Below are 25,403 nucleotides of genomic sequence, written 5' to 3'. Positions count from 1 at the left end.
AAATAAATTACTTAAAAACTAAGTTTACTGCCGCTTCCAAGGCGTCAGTGCAGAAGAAGAGGTAACAAACTGCACTGCAGCATTTTCTTCAATAACGACAAAAAGTATAGCGAAATTAGGAATGTGTTTCTCCCTCCTGGCTTTAGTACCGGTTGCTCACCATTCTGGACAGGAGCCCGGGGTATGCCTTTGACTTTGGATCCTGGATTGGCTGAGTCAGCTTTTAACATGAAACGACTCCCGTCTGACCTCCACAACCTTTGCAGGGGAACCTAGCCCGTTATGGGTCGTATGGTTGCACATCTAGTTGCCGGAATGTGAAGGTTTCCCCACGATGTTTTCCCTCATAGTAAGAGCATCTGTTTGTATTCAAACTAATGTACGTGTGTAATGTACTAAATAATTTCGAAAATATTCATTGGTAATGGCACTTCGGGTACCTTATCGATTCGACAACCGACGCTCACGAAGCGAGATTAGGATTGTGTTTAAAAAAAGAGAAAAAAAAAACGTTTTTCGTCATTTACAAATGGTCAAAATTATTATCGCAAGCACAATAAAGATTAATGGAAGTGTATCTTTTATTGATGAAACCAACGTGTGAGTAACTTTCCTTGAAATGGTTAAAAATTTAATTTCGACAACGCCCTGCTTAAAGCGATGCATTTTAGTACTTTATTCGTCGAGTAGTAAGTTATTTTCAATCTGATCAACAGCTTAAACGGGTTATCTGCTTGTTTCGAATGTGATCCTTACTGTGTGTAACCTTTTTTAAGAAATGTTAACTATATAGTCACTAACTATTGTTACTAATGTTGATAGGCCGTTGACGTCAGAGTCTCCTTAATTGGTATATTAATATGATCCCAATGTTAACAAGTGGTTCTTGAAAATATACAAAAATATAATTAGGATCATTAAATCATCATCGTCATGTCACCACAAATCGATATCTTAACATCACAAGACATAACCACATAAAAAAATCAAGTCAAGTCATCGCTGAATCATGCCTTAGAATTACTGTTTAGCCATATTCTGATACAAGCTCAATTAAAAAAAAAAACATTAAAATCGTCATTAGTATCGCTGAAAGATAGCTTAATTGGAGCGAGACGGAATGAGATGTTACTATTTATTTTTTGCTTCTGTATGTATTATAACATCATTAATTTATTTGAGTAAGAATTCAGTATTATATGTTCTCATGTTGTTTAATTGGATAGTCATTTTTTTACAGAATGTAGCCTTGCGAATACCGCCACAGTAGAATAGGTCCTATTTATGTAGACATCTTAGAGGCGACAAAAAGAGAATGGAACTAACAATCGGAAAATGTATTAAAAACTCCCAAGACAGACAAGACAAGGATTGATGTAAGTCAGATCGTAGACCGATGCAACTAGGAAATATTTTGACAAAAGTACGACATCCGAAGGATATCTGCGGCAATGGTAGGTCTAAAGTAAATGATTAGTACTCAAAATTATTCATACAAAAATATAGATCACTGCTGAGTCACACGTGTAACAAAAAGAAGTTGTGTATCACATACGAGCTGTGCCCGCGACTTCGTCCGCGTGGAATAGTTATTTTGGGCCTTATTTGAATCCCTCAATGATGAATAATTTACCCCGTTTTTTTTCACATTCTCCATTATTTCTTCGCTTCTAATAGTTGCAGCGTAATGTAATATAGCCTAGAGCCTTCCTAGATAAATGGTCTATTCAACACAAAAAGAATTTTTCAATTCGAACCAGTAGTTCCTGAGATTAGCGCGTTCAAACAAACAAACAAACAAATTCTTCAGCTTTATAATATTAGTATAGATTAAATTTTTAAAGGATTTATTAACTTTGGATTCTTCATTCAAGCGATGGGCTAGTAACCTGGCGGTATTTTAATCTCAATTCTATCACTAAGCCAAACGGCTGAACGTGGCCTATCAGTCTTTTCAGGACTGTTGGCTCTGTCTACTCCGCAAGAAATATATGTATGTATGTTAAATTTTAAGATTTTTGTTGTTCCAAAAGACTGAGGAAAAACCCTTGGGGAAGTTCCCAATTTCCGATCATAAAAAAACAACTATTTATAATGAATCAAAGATTATCGCCGCCTGATCACAATGAGATAACATAAGAGCCAATAGTCATGTAACGAAGCTGACGGTGCCCATAAATAAAAAAAAGTTATTATGTACAAGAAATATGACGGGATAAAAAAACTTTACGAACTGACGAAACTAAAAAAAAAACTATCAGTGGAATAAAATGAGAGAGAAGCGGCCGATAAGTATATTTATTTGTATGATGTAGACATTATATTTGGCTTGGGATCAAAAAGACTGTCTAGAATCTCCCGTCTGACACACGGTAAACACGTGGTATTTTTTTAAGTCACGCAGATATGTAGTTAGCATTGTTGGAAATTAACATAGCATTATAGAAAATGTAGGTAGGATGAGATAATAATAACATATTTAGTTCCTTTACAAAAATAAAAATGTAGCATGCTTCATTGTGTTATAGTAAAGTTGTTAAAACTAAACTTAGATACTAACATATAATCACATCTATTTATCTTGCGGGGTAGACAGAGCTAACAGTCTTGAAGGCCACGTTAAGCTGTTTGGCATAATGATAGAAATAGTGACAGGTTGCTAGCCCGTCGCCTAAAAGAAGAATATTAATTTATTAGCCTATCCCTTAGTTACCTTTTACGACATCCATGAGAACGAGATGGACTGGTCCTATTGTTTTTTTATTGGTGCCGGGAACCACACAGCACTGAAAACTACTACAGCATAATAACTTACTCCACCCGACTGCACCGCAACTGACGATGCTTCTATAAATATTAACGTGCTTTAAATGCATGTTTTTTTTTTAAATAAAAAAAATTAGAGTGATCCCATTTTTCTCTACCGCACGTCAACAAGGTTTTTTTTTCGTCCTTAACATTTCCCACTTTCTACGTGGGTTTAGCACAGTATATTAGTTTTGTTTCCAATTACTTCTGTCAATTGCCATCTCACTAGTCGTCGACTACGCCGTCTATCCATCTCTTTTTCGGTCTTCCCCTATTTCTTTAACCTTTCACTTATGACGTCAAATTCCAGTACGACACGTCAGAAATGGTGACGTACACTTAGATCATTACCGCGGCACTATACGCCGTGGTAACATTCTACGTCACTTTTTCACAGTCCAGCAGACTGCAATAGACCGATGCATCTATAATTACTAGGTGCGCGCGAGTGCAGCGTGGTTAATGCCCTGCGCTGTCGCGTTGGAAAACATTGCGGATTTTACTCTATGGTTCATGAGCCTATTGCTTCAATACTGGCTGGCAGGCTGTAAACGTCGGGTACTGAACGTACTAACACACAGGGACCGGCACTTAAGTTGAAACAAAATTCTTACGTATGGACTTTAAATTTTTAACATGAAACATTGCTACTGCTCATCCCGGGAATGTCCAATTCTAGGGTCAACTTTTATGCCGGATACTGTACGTACATTTACTTAAAAAACAAGTCTGATTCCAAGAAACAGACTATATCTTTCCACACGATTCCCGTATACATCTTTCGCTTCACTTACATTCATAAGTCTATTCGAGTGAAACAAGCTGATCGGTTTCGGGTAGGGTAGGTTCGGTAGTCGAACCAGTAGTTTCTGAGATTAGCGCGTTCAAACAAACAAACTCTTCAGCTTTATAATATATATAAGATACGTGATTATATGCATGCATAAGAAACTTTGTGTTGTGTTGTGAACACACCCTTAAGTGAACACAATGAACCGAATTTAAAATACAATTTTTTTCATCACAGTCGCAAGGTGGTGATAAAATTATGACTTCACTTTCTTTTCCTTAAATGTTATCACTGTAACACGTACTCTAGGCACTTAAGTGGCTTTGTAAATACCAGAGTGAAATCGATAAAAACTAACCAATAAATAGGCAAGTTAATGAGGCACGCCAGTACAGGCTGTTGTTCTGTTATCTCCCCTATTTTCTTTGTGCAATTAGCTAATAAAGTACTATAACGATTATGGTGAAATTGTTGCTGCAGTAAACCTATATTCTGATAAACTTCGTAAAATTAAATAAAAATATATTTTGCTTAATTTTTCTTAAAATTTGCAACGAGCTCAGAACTGGGTCTCATCAAACCTGGGTCTCTTTCCATTCCTATGTATCCGTACATACATCCATATACAGTCACGTCTGTATACATTGTGGGGTAGACAGGGCAAAGTTATTCTGAAAAGACTGAAAGGGCACGTTCATGGCCAAATGATCAAATTGAGATTAAAATTGTGACAGGTTATAAGCCCATATCATAAAAGAAGGATCCAAAGTTATTTAAAAGTGCCGTGTGGTTTCCGGCACAAATACAAAAAAGAATAGGACCACTCCAATTCTTTCCCATGGATGTAGTAAAAGGCGACTAAGGGATAGGGTTACAAACTTGTGATTCTTTTAGGCGATGGGCTTGCAACCTGTCACTATTTGAATCCCAATTCTATCATTAAGCTAAGCTGAACGTGGGCTATCAATCTTTTCAAGACTGTTGGCTTTGTCTACCCCGCAAGGGATATAGACGTGATTATATGTATAAACGTATATTTAAAAAAAACCTTTTCAGCCATCATCACTGTCTGTCTATAAAATGTCATTAAACCCCGATAAACACGAGTGGCACCCGACAAGTGTAACCGAGCCTCGCGGATCAGCTGTTCGGGGTCAACGTCCGATGTAGGTGACTAAGACCAACCGCGAAACGGGCCAAGTCAACGTCCCCCACAGCAACTGAGGCAACTTGAGATGTGCCCGATGCATGCCTTGTAATGAAATATCGATTTTTATAATATGTACTCGTATGTACTTATCGATTTTTTTATTCGACTCGTAATATGTATGTACTTACATGACAAATATGCGTTGCGCTCTCTTTCTTGTAATACATACATAAATATGGTCACGTCTATATCCCTTGCGGGGTAGACAGAGCCAACAGTCTTGAAAAGACTGAATGGCCACGTTCAGCTATTTGGCTTAATGATAGAATTGAGATTCAAATAGTGACAGGTTGCTAGCCCATCGCCTAAAAGAGAATCCCAAGTTTGTAAGCCTATCCCTTAGTCGCCTTTTACGACATCCATGGGAAAGAGATGGAGTGGTCCAATTCTTTTTTGTAATGGTTCCGGGAACCACACGGCACTTAAATAAATAAATAGCACATTCTCAAAAAGACTTGTTTGACAAAAAATATTGAAATGCATCCAATTATCCTGTCATACTTAATTTATTTTTTACGCGAACAACTAAATGTAAATAGTGAACTACTAAATCAATTTAATGGCGATATATTGCCATAATTCATAACTCGCATGAAGGGCAACCATCAAGGTTCTCAGTTAACAAATGTTTTATGTGCTCTAAAGGTAATTTCCCACCAAACATGCTAGGCAATATTGATCACTTTATATAGCACATTGCTGGTGGATAAGCGCCCTATAAATAAATATGGCTAACGGCTTATAAACTATTTCATTCGTCTTCCTGGCGTTAACGTCTGAGACCGGAGACCACTTTAGATTGGACCAACCCCGTAACACGCGCGACGTCGTTTTTATCGCTCGAAAAACTATCGCCGTTTCGCTTTTTCATTATGACGTGGTCGAAGTCAGGTCACCACTACACAGAGCGACACCCGTCTGACATAAGTGAGCCTTTCAAAGAACCAAACCCAGCTTAGAACATGGTTTTGTTATCTTAACTGGTTCACTGGGTAAAAGTGCTTCTTCCATTTATCTAACTCTTCCATCAAATCCATATGGAAGAGATGAAGCCGTTTTTTAAAGTATTAGAACAAATTTAGAGTTTATGCCGTACTACTGGCAAGGTATGCGCCATTGACATTGATACGCCGTATGCATAACGATTGAAATGTAACGTTGTAATCATTACACTAGAATTTATGTCAACAGCTGACATCATCGCCAACTTGAGTGACCCAGTGAAATCAAACAGTTTTTCTTCATATAATTTTCATCAACGTTATCTTTATAATAAGACTAAGGGCTAGGACTAGGCTTACAAACTTGGGATTCTTTTTTAGGCGATGGGCTAGCAACCTGTCACTAGTTGAATCTCAATTCTATCGTTAAGCCAAATAGCTGAACGTGGCCATTCAGTCTTTTCAATACTGTTGGCTCTGTCTACCCCGCAAGGGAGATAGACGTGACCATATGTATGTTATCTTTATTGAAGAATTCACTCACTCCAATCCAGACTCGTTGTATATCTGCTGTATTCCTTAAATTTATCTTAAGGTTGACTCACTGACTAATTGATTGAATACCTGGCCGATTGACACATCACAAAAAACAGGTCATATTACTAAGTCGGCTGAGATCTGGAATTTAGCATGCAGGTTCCTGGTCTAGGGGTGCAAAGAGAAGTTTTCCCACCATTCCCGCGGTAGCACAGCCGCAGGCGTGTTCTAGTTTATTATGACCAAAAATATATCTTAGAACCTTCTCCCTAACGGCCTTTTACATCGTTTTAAACAGGGTTTAGTTCACTATACATTTGCTACATTATCTAACGAGTGTGAATTCAAAATTGCCATTTTGAACAGCCAGAGGCATCATTGTTCCGACTATAAACAATGGCAGGTGATCGTTAAACACGTGTAAGAAAGTAATTTTTGTACAATCAACCAGCTAAGGGCTGAATGTTTTTACCCTTATTAAGAAAGTACCTCGTGGTTAATCGCCTCTTTTGACGCCCACCACGGTATTAAATAATTGTATTTTTTTTTTGACTTAGCGTGGTCCTATTCTTAGAGGAAAAATACATTTCTGATAGGAAAACATGTTTAAAAAAACTATTTAGGACAAGCTGTGCCCGCAAATTCGTCCGCGTGGAATAGTTATTTTGGGCATCATTGAAGCCCTCAAGGATGTATACAATAATATTCCCCGTTTTTTTTTTCACATTTTCCATTATTTCTTTGCTCCTTATAGTTGCAGCGTGATACTGTATAGCCTAAAGCCTTCCTCGATAAATGGTCTATTCAACGCAAAAAGAATTTTACAATTTAAACCAGTAGTTCCTGAGATTAGCGCGTTCAAACAAACAAACTCTTCAGCTTTATAATATTAGTATAGAAGTAAAGATTTCCTTTAGGCATCCCACCAATGTTTCCGAACTGAATTTGTATTAAGTTATGTTTAAAAAAACGGGTGTTAAAAGCATCTGTAAGCCAGGGCGGGACACTAGTCCGAGTAATGTGATATCAAGAACACCGAACGCATTGTCTGTCAGGGTGCGCCAACGCTCCCGAGAGGCAGGTGGCAAAAAAAGCCTTCTCCTGCGCACGCGCACGAACGAGCCACTAACTAATAATAGACACGCGATCACCATCTCGTTATCCTAGTTTCCTATTATGAATACCATACGGAAAGAGAGAGGTCGCTGACCCTAAAGGCCAGAGCACACAAAAGTCATAAGGAACGCAGTTTGAAAGCGCGTACCAAGTTGTAATACAAGAACCCATCACATTAAATTTAAAATTCGAACGTGCCGCAATGTGACAACTTAAAAGAGTTCCTTGTATTACAACTTGGTGCGGGACCGCTTTCAAACTGCGTTGCTTCCTATCTACTTTGTGTGTGCTCTGGCCTAAAATCCCGTCTAAGTGCGCATTTTTGACAGTGCGTGACCCTTCGTATGACGGCGGTAAGGTTGGGTATTGTCTGTTTCGTTGTCAGACGTCACTGAAGTTTGAGATGCAGTTATTGCTTCATTGATGAGCAAGGTGTATTGATGAATAAAATACGACGAATATCAAACAAAATACGTGTTGTTACACATACAGATCCAACTGAGAATTACCTATTTTTTTAAGACGGTTAAAAAGACCAAAGTTGTAGTATAATCTGGTCTTACAAATTGATACTGGTCTATAACCACTAGAAATGGATTGGCTATGTGGATATCAGAACCCCATAGTGAAATGGAGCAAAATAGTCACAGAGTGGTATCCCAAGGAAAATGCAGCCAAGGACATCATCAAAGTGGGAAGACGACTTAAGGCTCATGGAGAAGCTCACAGCTAGAGAATGTCACAATCCTGTTGAGTTTAGAGGGTGGTCCGTGCCACAAGGCATGCTGAATTGCATGACATGATGTAACAACAACCTATTGTATAAGATTGTATAGATTAGTTCAGTTCAGATTAAATTGCATATTATGATGGCATGGGGCTGAAGCCAACATGAAGGAGTCATTTGTTACCTTTTGTTCTAAAAGAAGATGGCTGCAGCTATGGAGAGCTGTCCCTCTACGCCCTCTACAGCTGCCAAACTATTGCCTGGCAGGGATTTACTTAGTCCGAGTCATGTGGATGCTAGTGGACTAGATTGCTGGGCTATGGAGTGAGATATAGGCATCAACCACAAAACCTATCTCAAATTTTGTACTAGGATGATGAATGGAGGATTACTTGCTGCTCATTGGTATTAACCCTCAACAGCCTGTGAGCAATCGACATAAGCCACCCTGCGACAGGCAGGGCACAACACGTTAGAAGCAGCTATAGAGTGCCAGGAGGTGCAGCCCTGGTTTCATGAGCATGAAGTAAGACTTCATGCTTTTCCCCCACTATTGCACCATAACATGGAGCATAGAATCTTCCGTTGCGTCTCCACTCTTGTCAGCCAGCAAGGCAAGCCAAGTGTGTGTGGTGTTTATGTATAGCGCATGTCTGTATATTCCTAAGGAGGTAGGGTCTATGACATGGCCACTCACAGTGCTACGCCACTAAAAGCCACCCCTTGGAAACTGAATGCATTGGGAAGGAAACACTTCCACAGAAGGTGATGGAAACTCACATTCCTACAGCTTTATTTTTATTATGTTGATTCATATAAATAGGTCATTTGGAGATGTTCTAAAGTGAGATGGCTGCACCTATGGAGATCTGTGTCATGTATACCATTTGAATTCAACAGTGTTCCTCCACAGCTGCCATACTATTCCAAGGTTATTAAAAGGTTCAGTTCATTCCAATAGGATGTTAATAGAAACTCTGGGCTATGGAGTGAGATATGGACATCTGCCTCAAAGATATATTATTATATGTCAGTTTTAAAAGAACACAATTGTCATACTCAATTCAATATTTAATTGCAGTGATCATGCTCATAGCACAGTATTATGATATGACATTGAGGGCACAAATATGGCGAGGACAAGAATCTTGCTTTACAACTATATACTGTAGACAGATGTTGCCTCCCAGAATGAGGAAAATACAGTACAAAGTAATGAGTTAATAATTGCTTTTTATCAGTAAAACATATAGTTTACTAGATAAGAACAAATAGAACTAAGTTGTTGCTGTTACAGTGAGTACAATGACAACAAATACAATGGTGCAAAATGTCAAATAAGTGAAGGTCATTGTGCCAACCTGTGTGTATTTGCACAAGATGAGACAAGAATGACTCTTTGTTCGCATTAATAAGTGTTACTCTGCTCATAACCTAGAAAAAGCCAACCGAGAGGCAGGAGTACAGTTATACTGGCACTTACCAATAGCTGCAAATTCATCAGGCGTTCGACCTCCCGCAATGAGCCAGCGACACCAATCCACCGTCTCCCACTCGTCAATTGCTTTACTAGGATTAAGTAGAACATCCAGCAAGGGCCCGAGGTGTTGCGAAGAACCGTTGACGCACTCCGCGTGTATATATCCAGCTGCACCCCGTTTGCCCTTTTTCATTAACACTTGCGCCGAAGAAGTAGACATTTTGTCACTTTCTCAATAAGCGCTGACACCAAAATTCACCACACTATACACATAAGTCACTGTATTATTTCGGTCACTCACGGAAGAAACACCATTTCGAGTTTTACATAAGGCAATGAACTGTGGCCCGTCGTACGCCTTCGTAGCGCAACATCTTCCACATATGCTAACACTTGATAGTTTCAGGACATTTTAGATATGTGGGATACAAAAACATAATATAAACAAAAATAGACGTAATAGATTGCTTCTTGATTCTATCACACTCAAGTTGAAATAATCCAATGCAGAAAACAACACGGCCAATGACGTCCATTGACGGCCATTTGTTTGGTGTTTACACAATTAAAATATAAATTACCCCAAAAATTTTTCATATGTATACAATTTTGTTTCAAGTAACAGAGTAGAATTTGATTAAAGTATTATTTATGGCAAGAAAATTAGTAAGTATAATTTAATGCATCGGAATATCGACAAAATTTAATATTTTATATCTGCCCAACTTAAGATTAAGAACATCTCGATATGGTCGGCCAAATAACAAAGTGCCGTCGTTTCCAGTATCGATTGGACGACGACATATTATGTATATATTTTAAACTATTTTAAAAGATGTTTCTCACTTAAAACTTTCCGAAATAATACAGTTCTCAATTTTTTTATTTATATTCAAAATGTATTAACGAAAAACACTCCTAAATGTAAAATTTCTTGTGATGTTTCTTACTTGACCAAGATAAACAAATTTGAAAAAAACATGATAAAGTAATCAGGTTTAAAATAAACAAATCAGGGAAAACAAAAATTTCCTTTCATTTTCACATTTTAAACATAAATTTTGATAATGGCAACATTCATAAACTGATCGTGTGCTGAATTGGTGACGAAGAATCGATTGTTTTACTATCGATAATTGACCACAAAAATATGTATGATTTAAAAAGATTAATGTGACAATTGAATTAAATATGGCTCGTTTAATATGACGTGTTTGTACTCGTGTTACTCGTAAAATGGCCCCAACGATTTCGTTGAAATCGGAAATATAGGTGTATATGGAGGTAAAAATTCGATTTGGCTGGGTACTACATATTATTTTACATACATACATACATACATATAGTCACGTCTATATCCCTTGCGGGGTAGACAGAGCCAATAGTCCCGAAAAGACTGAATGGCCACATTCAGCTGCTCTGCTTAATGATGGAATTGAGATCCAAATAGTGACAGGTTGCAAGCCCATCGCCTAAAAAAAAGGATCGCAATTTTATAAGCCTATCCCTTAGTCGCCTTTTACGACATCCATGTGAAAGAGATGGAGTGGTCCTATTCTTTTTCGTATTGGTGCCGGGAACCACACGGCACTCGTATTGGTGCCGGGAACCACACGGCACTATTATTTTATCCGATAAATTTTCTAATATTTTCGTTAGAGATGGATAATATCGGCGCCTCGTCAATGTTACTAGAAGCGCAGTGGTTAGAGCCATCGATTTCACTCACGTCGAAGAATATGGGTTCAGTTTTTTTTCCATATTTGTTTTATTATTTACACAGATTTAAAATTTATATTTTGTGATCATTTCTTATCTTTTTGTTTTAAGTATCTTTTTAATTGTTTTATTTTCAATTTTATTTTGTATATCGTGTGGTTTTTACCACTTTATTAGAATAGGACCACTCCATTGCTTACCCATGGATGTCTTCTCTTCTTAAATCGTGATAAAAGGCAACTAAAGGAATAAGAAGATACACATTAATCACACATAGTAGCAAGTGCTCTGGTAGCGAAAAAAATCATGGTGTGTGCCAGCTGGTTCTCTTCCCATGCATATTTATAAAAGTTGATCAAGGGCAATGTGTACTCTTTCATAAAAAACACAAAAGTAGGTATGCATAGATCGTGGAAAGAGGAAAAATGTAGTCTCTGCCTACTTCTGTGAGAAATAATGCCGATTGAAGCTGAGATTATATTAATTAATTGACTAAACAAATCGATTACGAAATGAAATCTACCTCCCCTTTCTTTTCCATGGATTCTAAAATTATTGTCGTTGTCACATTGAAGTTGACATGTGAATTCGCGTGGTCTTGTCGTGCAGCTGGTTTAATTTAGTTTGGTTGGTTTTGCAGATATTATTTTAAGTGTTGGTTTGGTTTCTCAAAACCCGTAGTAAAACTCACAGTCAAATGAAATATTTTCCTACACTTTTCATTATTTTTAAATAGTACCACTATTAGGTGTAGTACCGGTGTTAAGGTACAGATCCCTAGTTTGCAAGTGAATAAAACACAAGATATGGATGAAGAAAAGAAGGTTATGTTTCATGAAATGGAGTTAGATGATCGGCTTCTAAAGGTAAACCATAATTCAGTCATGATGATTCTAACTATACATTAAACTGGTCTTTTATCATTTGGTTTCTTTCATTTAGGCTATATCCCAGTTATCGTGGAGTGAACCCACGTTGATTCAAGCTACAGCTATTCCTCTGTTGTTGGAGGGTAAAGATGTTCTCATGCGTGCTCGCACTGGGTCAGGAAAGACCGCAGCGTTTACCATCCCGGTTATCCAGAAGATTCTGAACTTGAAGAATACCAGCCGCCATCAAAGCATCAGAGCTTTGGTGTTGTCGCCTAGCAAGGAGTTATGTGGGCAGGTTAGAATATTTTTAAGTGTTTTATCATGCACTATTAAACTAGTACCTAATATTTGTATTTATATAAGTATATATAGTTCTTCTCTAATCCTTAAAAACATTGTTAACAAACTATGATATTTTAAAAAATTAGGTACAGAAGACTTTATGATTCTAAACTTTCAGATTGCTTCTGTGATTCGTGATTTAACCCTCAAATGTGCCAGGGAAGTAAGATTTGTCGATATATCATCAAGTGGGGACATGCAAATACAAAAGTCCCTATTAATGGACAAGCCGGATATAGTTGTGTCGACTCCATCACGGGCACTTGCGCATCTAAAGGCTAACAACATGAGGCTGAAGGAAGATCTGGCTATGTTGGTTGTGGATGAGGCAGACTTGATATTCTCGTTTGGATATGAAGCTGAAATTAAAGAGTTGTTAAGGTGAGCTTTTTTTTAATAATTTTTATCGCAATTGTGACCTTCCTAGTCTGTCTTGGATCTACTCATGATCACTATTTATATGGTATAGTTTTCTGATTCAGCCCACTATTACTATCCAGGTATCCGGAATGCTCTTTAGGAGGCAATGAATTAAAGAATTACGATAAAGGCAAGGAGGTAAAAAATTAAGACTGTTATGTAATGTGGAATACTAGTTTGAAAACAAGATTACAAGTAGGTTTTAATGTCTTTGGAACGCACTGTGCCTAGCTAGTCAGTTGAAGGAGTGTTTGGCTAAGCACTGATGCATCGATCAGGAGGCTGCGGCCCCTGTACCTCGTCTTTCTCGCTGCTCCTTGGACAGACTTTTACTATCTCAAATACAGTCAGGATATCAAATATATTTTTGATTTCAGCCATTTACCAAAGATATACCAAGCAGTGCTTGCATCAGCCACATTATCCGATGATGTGTTAAGTCTAAAGAAGATTGTTCTCCGTAACCCTGTCACGCTGAAACTGGAAGAGCCTGAACTCGCGCCATCTTCACAACTCCAGCATTACCACTTGTTTGCGGAAGAAGATGATAAGGCGGCCATCTTGTATGCTCTGCTCAAGTTGAACCTGGTCAGAGGAAAGAGTATCATATTTGTGAGGACTGTGGATAGGTGCTATAAGTAAGTATCTTATTGGAAAACAGAAGTAGAGTATGTAAATGACAGTTTACAGACGTTATATCCACCATGAAAGTCGTAAAATGGCATGGGAAAGGCTAATAAACTTGGGATTCCTCTTGTGATGGGCTGTCAACTTGTCATTATTTGAATCTCAATTTCATTAAAAGCCATATAGCTGAATGTTGCCTTTCATTTTTTTTCGATGCCATTGGCTTTGTCTACTCTGCAAGGTATATAGACATGACTATTATGCATGTTTCTAAATGCTATCAATAATAAGAAAGAAAGAAAAATCTTTATTTGGCGCAAAAGGTAACATTACATGGTTCACAAACATAGAAATAAAAAAATTACATGATGCGACCAAAAGGTTTCCACTCGGCATATGCATGTGTATGATGAGGTTACACAATTAATATGCTACAGTGAGAGCAGGGATGATTCATTTATACTAATATTATAATGCTGAAGAGTTTGTTTGTTTGTTTGAACGCGCTAGTCTCAGGAACTACTGGTTCGAATTGAAAAATTATTTTTGCGAGGAAGAATTGAGGAAGGCTACATCACGCTGCAACTATTAGGAGCGAAGAAATAATGGAAAGTGTGAAAAAAAATCCAATGATGCCCAAAATAACTATTCGACGCGGACGAAGTCGCGGGCACAGCTAGTGTTCAATATGTAGCTATTTTCACCCGGTCCACCAGCTCTGTCATGAAAAAATCTTGCTAAAAGCAACTCCATTAACAATACATTATATTTTGCTTTTCCTCAGATTAAAATTATACCTGGAACAGTTCAAAATCGGCTCATGCGTGCTGAATTCTGAATTGCCCGCCGCCGTGCGCTGCCTCTCCGTGGACCAATTCAACCGGGGACGGTACCAGATCATCATAGCATCGGACGAGAAGGCCTTGGAGAAACCCGACGGAGGCATTCTGCCTATTGAAGAGAGAGCCAAGAAGAAAAAGGTAGATATTGGCCGGTCTGGTTTTATTTTGCCGTGTGGTTCCCGGCATCAATATAGAAAAGAATGGGACCACTCCATCTCATTTTCCATGGATGTCGTAAAAGGCGACTAAGGGAAAGGCTTATAAATTTGGGATTCCTATTTTAGGCGATGGGCTAGCAACCTGTTACTATTTGAATCTCAATTCTATCTTAAAGTCAAATAGCTGAATGTGGCCTATCAGTCTTTTCAAAACTGGTGGCTCTGTCTACCCTGTTAGGGATATAGACGTGATTATATGATGTATGTATGTAGGTATGTATGTTCACTCTGATACCGCTCAATGGCGAATAATATGTAAAGTCTTAGCTTAACAGGACGGTGCAGTCTTATAAAAAACAAAAAGCGTATTTAATAAATAAAAAAATATATAAGGGACAAATTACACAGATTGAGTGACAAGGCTACTCGAAGTAAGTTCGAGACTTGTGTTACGAGATACTAACTCAATGATACTATAATTTATACTAAATACATTATATATCGATAAACATCCAAGACCCAGGCCAATCAGAAAAAGTTCTTTCCCCATCATGCCCTGGCCTCGATTCGAACCCGGGACCTCCGGTGTCACAGACAAACATAGGTACTATTAAATACCATTACTTTGTTCACAGCAAGCGTCAAAGCGTAAGAGAGACAACAGACAAGCATAGGTACTATAAAATACCATTACTTTGTTCACAGCAAGCGTCGAAGCGCAAGAGAGACAAAGAATCCGGCGTCTCGCGCGGTATAGACTTTCAGCACGTCTCCAACGTTATCAACTTCGACTTCCCTCTCGACGTCAACTCTTACGTGCACAGAGCTGGCAGGACGGCCCGGGGGAACAACCAGGTGTGTGCGACACTTATATGATGACATCTCTATCCCTCGCGGGGTAGACAGAGCCAGTAGTCTTGTCATTTCAGAAGACTAACGAGCCAGGGTATAGACTTTCAGCACATCGCCAACGTTATCAACTTCGACTTCCCTCTCGACGTCAACTCTTACGTGCACAGAGCTGGCAGGACGGCCCGGGGGAACAACAAGGTGTGTTGGACACTTATATGATCACGTCTCTATCCCTCGCGGGGTAGACAGTGCCAGCAGTCTTGTCATTTCAGAAGACTAACGAGCCAGGGTATAGACTTTCAGCACGTCGCCAACGTTATCAACTTCGACTTCCCTCTCGACGTCAACTCTTACGTGCACAGAGCTGGCAGGACGGCCCGGGGGAACAACCAGGTGTGTGCGACACTTATATGATGACATCTCTATCCCTCGCGGGGTAGACAGAGCCAGTAGTCTTGTCATTTCAGAAGACTAACGAGCCAGGGTATAGGTGTGTTGGACACTTCAACTAACTATATATCATCACGTCTATATCCCTCCAGAGAACAACCAGGTGTGTTGGACACTTCAACTAACTATATATCATCACGTCTATAACCCTCGCGGGGTAGACAGAGCCAGCAGTCTTGTCATTTCAGAAGACTAACGAGCCAGGGTATAGACTTTCAGTACGTCGCCAACGTTATCAACTTCGACTTCCCTCTCGACGTCAACTCTTACGTGCACAGAGCTGGCAGGACGGCCCGGGGGAACAACCAGGTGTGTTGGACACTTATATGATCACGTCTCAATCCTTCGCGGGGTAGACAGAGCCAAAAGTCTTGTAATTTCAGAAGACTAACGAGCCACGGTATAGACTTTCAGTACGTCTCCAACGTTATCAACTTCGACTTCCCTCATGACGTCAACTCTTACGTGCACAGAGCTGGCAGGACGGCTAGGGGGAACAACCAGGTGTGTGCGACACTTGTATGATCACGTCTCTATCCCTCGCGGGGCAGACAGAGCCAGCAGTCTTGTCATTTCAGAAGACTAACGAGCCGCGGTATAGACTTTCAGTACGTCGCCAACGTTATCAACTTCGACTTCCCTCTCGACGTAAACTCTTACGTGCACAGAGCTGGCAGGACGGCTCGGGAGAACAACCAGGTGTGTTGGACACTTATATGATCACGTCTCTATTCCTCGCGAGGCAGACAGAGCCAGCAGTCTTGTCATTTCAGAAGACTAACGAGCCAGGGTATAGACTTTCAGTACGTCGCCAACGTTATCAACTTCGACTTCCCTCTTGACGTCAACTCTTACGTGCACAGAGCTGGCAGGACGGCCCGGGGGAACAACCAGGTGTGTTTGACACTTGTATGATCACGTCTCTATCCCTCGCGAGGTAGACAGAGCCAGCAGTCTTGTCATTTCAGAAGACTAACGAGCCAGGGTATAGACTTTCAGCACATCGCCAACGTTATCAACTTCGACTTCCCTCTCGACGTCAACTCTTACGTGCACAGAGCTGGCAGGACGGCTAGGGGGAACAACCAGGTGTGTTGGACACTTGTATGATCACGTCTCTATCCCTCGCGGGGTAGACAGAGCCAGCAGTTTTGTAATTTCAAAAGATTAATCCACGTTCAGCTGTTTGGCTTGCCTATAAGAAACCCAGGTTTATAAGCTTATCTCTTAGTTGCCTTTAACGACATCCGTGGGAACGAGATAGTGTCCTATTATTTTTTTGTGCCGGGATCCGCACGGCAATTGGCACGGGATCAACTAATATACTTACATTTTTCACAGATAAGAGCCAAATAAAGAAAAACGTCCGAAATTTTATCCGCCATTTTATACATACATAAAGTCACGTCTATATGTATCTCTTGCAGGCAAGACATAGGTAACAGTCTTGAAAAAACTGAAAGGCCACGTTCGGCTGTAGGTAATTGAGATTCAAATAGTGATAGGTTGCTAGTCCATCGCCTACAAGAGGTAACCCAAGGTTATAAGCCTATCCCTTAGTCGCCTTTTACGAAATCCATAAACCACACGGCGTACCATATTTTAAACTATTCTAGAACATTTTCCAATAACTTTTACATTGTTCACAGGGATCAGTGTTGTCTTTTGTCTCAATCCGTGAGAAGCCACTGATGGACGCTGTGGAGTCACATTTGGCGAAAGGTTTCAACAGTCAAAAGGTTTTACAGTAAGTTGTAATTCTAATACAAACTAATACTATTAAAATACATACATATGGTCACGTCTATTTCCCTTGCGGGGTAGATAGTGCCACCAGTCTAGAAAAGTCTGAATGGCCACATTCAGCTATTTTGGCTAAATGATAGAATTGAGATTCAAATAGTGACAGGTTGCTAGCCCATCACCTAAAAAAAAAAAATCCCAGGTTTATGAGCCTATCCCTTAGTCGGCTTTTACGACATCCATGGGAAAGAGATGGAGTCCTATTCTTTTTTTCATTAGTGCCGGGAACCACATGGCACCATCTTTATATATCTATATATTTATATATATATCTTTTAAGTTTCTATATGATGACAAACATAGCACATAATACATTGATGAACGACTAATCTTCTCACTGACATTGAACCACAATTTCTCTACTATCACCCATCTTATACTCTATAATAATGACCAGAATTCCCACAGGAAGTACGAATTCGCACTGGAAGAAGTGGAGGGGTTCAGGTACAGGAGTCGGGACGCCTGGCGCGCCGTGACCAGGATCGCGGTGAGGGAGGCCAGGCTGAAGGAGATCAAGCAGGAGCTCATCAACTGCAAGAAGCTGCAGGTTGGTGGCGTCTCGCTCTCTCTCTCTCTCTCTCTCTAGGAGGAATGTTCTAGAACAAGTGGAGGGGTTCAGGTACAGGAGTCGGGACGCCTGGCGCGCCGTGACCAGGATCGCGGTGAGGGAGGCCAGGCTGAAGGAGATCAAGCAGGAGCTCATCAACTGCAAGAAGCTGCAGGTTGGTGGCGTCTCTCTCTCTCTCTCTCTCTCTCTCTAGAGGAGGAATGTTCTAGAACAAGTGGAAGGGTTCAGGTACAGGATTCGGGACGCCTGGCGCGCCGTGACCAGGATCGCGGTGAGGGAGGCCAGGCTGAAGGAGATCAAGCAGGAGCTCATCAACTGCAAGAAGCTGCAGGTTGGTGGTGTCTCTCTCTCTCTCTCTCTCTCTCTCTCTCTCTAGAGGAGGAATGTTCTAGAACAAGTGGAAGGGTTCAGGTACAGGATTCGGGACGCCTGGCGCGCCGTGACCAGGATCGCGGTGAGGGAGGCCAGGCTGAAGGAGATCAAGCAGGAGCTCATCAACTGCAAGAAGCTGCAGGTTGGTGGTGTCTCTCTCTCTCTCTCTCTCTCTCTCTCTAGAGGAGGAATGTTCTAGAACAAGTGGAAGGGTTCAGGTACAGGATTCGGGACGCCTGGCGCGCCGTGACCAGGATCGCGGTGAGGGAGGCCAGGCTGAAGGAGATCAAGCAGGAGCTCATCAACTGCAAGAAGCTGCAGGTTGGTGGCGTCCCTCTCACTCTCTCTCTAGAGGAGGAATGTTCTAGAACAAGTGGAGGGGTTCAGGTACAGGAGTCGGGACGCCTGGCGCGCCGTGACCAGGATCGCGGTGAGGGAGGCCAGGCTGAAGGAGATCAAGCAGGAGCTCATCAACTGCAAGAAGCTGCAGGTTGGTGGCGTCTCGCTCTCTCTCTCTCTCTCTAGAGGAGGAATGTTCTAGAACAAGTGGAAGTTATTATACAATCAAGAAATAACTGATTTTAGACTTTCGCGCTGCATAATACTATTTGTCAATACTTCTTCTTTGTTTATATTGCATAGTAAATAAATAAATATATACGGGACAGATTAAACAGATTGAGTAAGCATCGAAGTAAGTCCGAGACTTGTGTTACGAGATACTAACCCAACGATGCTATATTTTATGACAAATACGACTAATTATATAGATAAACATCCAAGACTCAGGCCAATCAGAGGAAGTTCGTTTCTCATCATGTCCTGCCCTGGCTTCGAACCCGGGATCTCCTGTGTCAGGGCAAAAGCGTACAACCACTGCACCATAGAGGCCGAAATGGTGTAATACAATATTGTTTTTTTACTAAAGATTCTACTAAAAATGATGACAACAACCACACATAAAACATTGATGAACGACTAATCTTCTCCCTGATGTGACTCCCACTCAATCTCCCGGGTAGATTTTCAAAATAGTAAATTATTTGTGTTCCTTAATTAAACAAAGTCAAAATAAATATTTATTTAATTGAATGATGCTCAAAAATAAACTTTATTAAATGATCTATAACATGTTTAAGATGAGAATAGAAATTTTTACAATTTATATATTAAATTTCGTAAAATCAGCTACGAAAAGTCATTCACCGCCACGTTATTTTACAGAATATTTACTATACTTGTAGTTTACTTAAAATTGGTTCCTAAATTTTCCTTGTTTATACCATATACATTTTGGTTACTGTCTAAATTAAGTAATTTTTATTTATTTTCCATCTCTATATTGCTCATTGAGCATTATTTGACTATTTGAAATTTTGTTACAACATATTCGTCATTGACTTCCGGGTTTGAGTTTTGCAAAAATATTGAACAAAAATACTAGTTACAAACATATTCATAGTGAATTCCCGGACCTCGCCGCTCGACCCCTTATTAGCGGCCGAGACATCAGAAAGTGCACACGCGTTTGTATAAAAGAGCGGATCAAGAAAGTTTTCTGCAATTTTGTCACAAAACCACGTCATTAAACAACTCTCCGTTAATTTGTGATAAGTATTTTTTTTATTAGAAGGATTTATCTGCTAGACGCTTTTTAGTTTTCAATTAAAAATGAACGAAATCACATCACGTGTTTTTATTAGTTAGTACATGTCACGAAAGGTTTTGTTTTGTTTCGTCATTTATCGTAACATCATTTACTGAACAATAGTTGTTGCGGTGAATGATTTCTAAGGATATTTTTGATGAATAGATCAGTGATTCCCGTTTTTTAGTGTTGCTTAATAAGATTTACGATATTTGTTATTACATATAGATTGATTTATTTCTAAAATATATATTAGCAAAATGTCGAAAATTATGTCGTTTGGTGTACTAAGATTTATTAAAGATTACATAACAAAGTTTGTTAATCTATTTAAATAGAAATTAATGAGACTAATTTACACTAAGTTGACCTGACTTATTATGTCGATTGGTGTCTTGAGATTTATAAGTTTGTTAATCTATTTAATTAGAAATTAATGAGACTGATTTCAGCTTAGTTGACCTGACTTATTATGCCGATTGGTGTCTTGAGATTTATAAGTTTGTTTAACTATTTAATAAGAAATTAATGAGACTGATTTAAGCTAAGTTGACCTGACTTATTATGACGATTGGTGTCCTAAGATTTATCAAAGATTACATTATAAAGTTTGTTAATCTATTTAAATATAAATTATTGAGACTGATTTACACTAAGTTGACCTGACTTGTTATGTCGATTGGTGTCTTGAGATTTATAAGTTTGTTAATCTATTTAATTAGAAATTAATGAGACTGATTTAAGCTAAGTTGACCTGACTTATTATGCCGATTGGTGTCTTGAGATTTATAATTTTTTTTAACTTTTTAATTAGAAATGAATGAGACTGTTTTACGCCAAGTTGACCTGACTTATTATGTCGATTGGTGTCCTAAGATTTATAACTTTGTTAAAAAAGTTATTTAATTAGAAATTAAAGAGAGTGATTTACGTTAAGTTGACCTGACTTATTATGCCGATTGATGTCTTGAGATTTATAAGTTTGTTAAGCTATTTAATTAGAAATTAATGGGACTGATTTAAGCTAAGTTGACCTGACTTATTATGCCGATTGGTGTCTTGAGATTTATAAGTTTGTTAAGCTATTTAATTAGAAATTAATGAGACTGAATTACGTTAAGTTGACCTGACTTATTATGTTGATTGGTGTCCTAAGATTTATAAGTCTGTAAAGCTATTTTATGAGAAATAAATGAGGTCGATTTATGTTAAGTTGACCTGAATCAGTCAACTTAGCGTTGATAACTGATGTCGACTGATGCCCTAAAATTTATCACAGATTATCAAAGTTAAGCTATTATAATAATCGATAGTTAAGAGGATTTTTCATTTCATTAAGTTTTTTGAATTAACAAGAGAAGTTTTGACTTTTTTAAATAAATATACCTGATTTTTCGTCATTACCTGTAACACCTTATCATTTACCTCAACGATGTTTGTCATTTATTTCTACAGAGCATCATTCACTTCAACATAATATTTTTTTTATTTTAATTTTCTCATAAATTAGTCAAATATTTAACAGTTTAAATGTATTAACTACCTAAAAAACAAAAGATAATCAATTTTTAGTAATCAAATTCTTGGTTATACAATAAAAATAATGATAACACTAAAACAGTTAAAATAAATCATGAAATGAAAATTCACCCTCCCACCATCTCTCACTCGCCCAATCTAACCCATCATCTTCCCCCCAGGGTTACTTCGAAGAGAACCCCACTGACTTAGCGGCTCTCAGGCGGGACAAGGCACTGCACACGGTCAAACTCCAAGAACACCTGGCCCACATACCGGAGTACCTGCTGCCGGCCGCGCTGAGGCACGAGGAGCCGGAAGCCGATCAGGAGATCACCGAGGCCCCGGTTAAGAAGAAGACCAAGAAGAATTACCAGAACGTCAGGACGTTGAAACGACTGGTGAGTTTTTATTTTTAACTGGTTTGACATACATACATATGGTCACGTCTATATCCCTTGCGGGGTAGACAGAGCCAACAGTCTTGAAAAGACTGAATGGCCACGTTCAGCTATTTTGATTAGTGATAGAATTGAGATTCAAATAGTGACAGGTTGCTAGCCCATCGCCTAAAGAAGAATCCCAAGTTTGTAAGCCTATCCCTTTCTCGCCTTTTAGGACTTAAAGAGATGGAGTGGTCCTATTCTTTTTTGTATTGGTGCCGAGAACCACACGGCATAATCAATTCGACAAAATCGGTTCCGGTCCAATTAAGCTTGACTTGAATCTCGAATAGACCAATAGAACAGATGTTTGATGAATGATAGAATTAAAATAGTGACAAGTTGCTGGTCCGTCGCTTTAAAGAGGAATCCCAAGTATATAAGCCTATCACTTGGTCGCCTTTTACTACATCCACGGGAACGAGATGGAGTAGTCCCATTCTTTTTTTTTAAAGGTGCGTGTGGTTACACGCCATTTTTTATACTAATTACAAAAATATATATCACACATCCAAAGAGAAAATTTTGTAATGTGTAAAAGTGTCTTTAAACTTTTTATTAACCTGTTAATTTGTCAACAGGCGCGCCAGAGTAATCCGCTGCGGAGTCTGGAGCTGAAGACGAAGAGTTCCACCGCCAGCACCGCCGGCACCACGTAGCATCCTGTTAGTATCTGAAGAGTGGAAGAGTGGCCGTTTGAAATTGATTTATCAAAATTTGTTTTTATACATACACACACACATACATATAATCACGTCTATATCCCTTGCGGGTTAGACAGAGCCAACAGTCTTGTAAAGACTGATAGGCCACGTTCAGAGCTATTTGGCTTTAAGATAGAATGGGCTAGCAACCTGTCACTATTTGAATCTCAATTCTATCATTAAGCCAAACAGCTGAACGTGGCCATTCAGTCTTTTAAAGACTGTTGGCTCTGTCTACCTCGCACGGGATATAGACGTGACCATATGTATGTATGTATATATGTTGTTGCAGATTGTATGTGTAGTGTTTCATACAAATTCAAATGTTACGAAATGTCTTACGCTCCGCCTCCGAATCTTGTATGCAATAACTAAGCAACATTCCATACAAAAGATATGCGTTGTGTGTCATTTTTAAAACCACCTTCAAAAAAGGCAAGATGATTCTCAGTTTGACCTGTTTGTATGTATGTTTGTCCGCGATTATCATAATCATAATCATTTATTCCTTGATCGCTTATCTCACATTTCGCTGAACCGATTTTGATGCGGTTTTCAGGAAAGTGTTTAGAACAAGTTAAACAAACATACACCAAACCTCCAAGTAAGGTCTCTTAAGTAGGAGAAGGTTTAAGAAATGTAACCGACTTCAAAAAAAGAGGATATCGATTCGAGGTGGTTCTCTTTTTACAAAAGTTATTGTATGTTTTTTTTAACGTTAGGCATTCATATTATTTGCGGTTGTCTATGTCTTATGTTAGGTATCACCAAATGCAGGCCAGAAAGTCATCGCGTGATGATTGAAATTCACATTTCAATATGGCTGGAGTTTTAAGTCTAGACATTGCAAATGAACTTTAATGTCAACGCTAACGCATTAGAGAGTAATAATTATGGTTATTTGTGTTATTTTTTTTTATCAAAAAGCTATGTTTTTCTAGAAAATAAAGTGTCTCATGTCTTTCTCTCTCACACAGTGCGCGCGCGCAGCTCTTCGCGTCGTCGGTTAGTACTTGTAAATAAACGTTTTTATTTTATACTGGTTATTTTCTTTTGGGCTATGGGATGTCTTTTTTAAAGTTATTTATTTATCATAATGTGTAAATGTTTTAAGTATAACATGATTTGGTAAAGTTATTATGGTAGGTTGAAAAACTGAAATAGGGATATGACTGTCACTATTTGAATCTCGACTCTATCATCAAGCCAAACAGCTGAACGTGGCGTATCAGTCTTTTCGAGACTGTTGGCTCTGCCTACCCCGCACGGGATATAGACGTGATTATATGTATGTAATAATTCGTGTAATATGGGTCACTTGTTTGCACGTTATAAAAGCCTGTTAAGGAGTATCGTATTGATACAAATTACATAAAATCACGCCTTTTTCCCGGAGGGGTAGGCAGAGACTACATCTTTCCACTTGCCACGATCTCTGCATACTTCCGTCGCTTCATCCACATTCATAACTCTCTTCGTATTGATAGAGCAATAAAATAATTTCTTAAGTTTGAGAATAAAGATTCGAAACTGGTAACGTCAATAAAATACTTCCAAACATTAGCAGTTATGCGAAAGCGACCTTGTATATTTATTTTGTCAGCCGTTTAACGTTAATTTCACGGAAACTACTTTTTCTGGGATAAAAGTATGTTTGGTTCTCGTTGAGCGAAATTTCAAGAATAATATATCTTTTCTTTAGTTCTTTTATAAGTCCATCATTTGATTTTTGTGATATTTGCCTTTTTCTACTCTGTAAGTGAAAAAGTCGTGAAATATACAAGTAAACCAACACTGTTTCCGTTCCCGTGAGATTTGCGATAAACGATTTATTTATAGCTATTTTGATAAAACACATTGACGGCATACAAAACTATTTAAGTAATTAAATGGACCGCGCAGAACGCTAGTCCAACTACCAAAAATTGTGCGCACGACGTATTCCAATTAGGAATAGTCACAGACTGGCCACTTCCAACCCTCAGTGCAATGGCCGGGACCAGCCCGGGGCAACCGCCTTCCTGATCACTGTACACCCTACGCAAGGTTAGTATGACTGCTGCCATGTACGGCGGGGTTTATGTACGCGAACGAACGAATCTCCATAGCGCGAATTAGGAATTTGATCAGTGACATCTATTGACGACATTCGATATTTATTTATTGCCGGGTTGCTAGGAGACAATTTCGGCGGTTCGTTTTTTGAATTCGGCAATTTATGCTTTGAAAAATAGTCAAAACTTTTTTTTTTAAATTCGATATGTAAAAAAACTTACGTTCCATATTTTAATAATGTGGTTTGTAGAGATTCTGTAATCGACATTTCATTTCACGCAATGTTGATTTTTTTGCAACGCATTGACAAATGGGCGCTTTTTTAACATACATATAATCACTTATATATCCCTTGCGAGGTAGACACAGGAAACAGTCTCCAAAATACTGAAAGACCA

The 25,403-nt window shown here is 38.9% G+C and overlaps 2 protein-coding genes and 1 non-coding gene across 3 annotated transcripts in view; 1 reads left to right on the top strand and 2 right to left on the bottom strand.

Annotated features, from left to right (window-relative positions):
• Positions 1–10,177, bottom strand: part of LOC106138019 (E3 ubiquitin-protein ligase Ubr3) — an 86,936-nt gene extending 76,759 nt beyond the window's left edge. Inside the window, exon 1 of the mRNA XM_060947584.1 lies at positions 9,613–10,177. Coding sequence (XP_060803567.1) covers positions 9,613–9,829 — 217 coding nt within the window. The 5' untranslated portion in view covers positions 9,830–10,177. The remainder of the gene's footprint in view (positions 1–9,612) is intronic.
• A 1,725-nt stretch (positions 10,178–11,902) lies between these two features.
• LOC106138021 (probable ATP-dependent RNA helicase DDX56) lies at positions 11,903–23,910 on the top strand. The gene is made up of 10 exons (XM_060947497.1): positions 11,903–12,194; positions 12,271–12,495; positions 12,661–12,923; positions 13,340–13,600; positions 14,374–14,569; positions 15,295–15,444; positions 17,541–17,638; positions 18,103–18,244; positions 21,986–22,204; positions 22,828–23,910. The coding sequence occupies exons 1-10, from the start codon at positions 12,135–12,137 to the stop codon at positions 22,903–22,905; spliced, it is 1,692 nt and encodes a 563-aa protein (XP_060803480.1). The 5' UTR covers positions 11,903–12,134; the 3' UTR covers positions 22,906–23,910.
• A 929-nt stretch (positions 23,911–24,839) lies between these two features.
• On the bottom strand, positions 24,840–25,004 carry LOC132902464 (U1 spliceosomal RNA). The gene has a single exon (XR_009657129.1). It is a non-coding gene; the product is annotated as a U1 spliceosomal RNA (small nuclear RNA).
• Between the last annotated feature and the right edge of the window lie 399 nt (positions 25,005–25,403).

Source organism: Amyelois transitella, chromosome 13, assembly GCF_032362555.1.
Source record: "Amyelois transitella isolate CPQ chromosome 13, ilAmyTran1.1, whole genome shotgun sequence".
Lineage (NCBI taxonomy): Eukaryota > Metazoa > Arthropoda > Insecta > Lepidoptera > Pyralidae > Amyelois > Amyelois transitella.
This window is presented reverse-complemented; position numbering and strand designations above follow the sequence as displayed.

Bases quoted from the DNA above. Each gene is read 5' to 3' on its own strand.
- LOC106138021 (XM_060947497.1), top strand. From the start codon at position 12,135: ATGGATGAAGAAAAGAAGGTTATGTTTCATGAAATGGAGTTAGATGAT. The intron at 14,570-15,294 runs GTAGATATTGGC...CTTTGTTCACAG, and splicing joins AGAGAGCCAAGAAGAAAAAG to CAAGCGTCGAAGCGCAAGAG. The intron at 18,245-21,985 runs GTTGGTGGCGTC...TCTTCCCCCCAG, and splicing joins TCAACTGCAAGAAGCTGCAG to GGTTACTTCGAAGAGAACCC.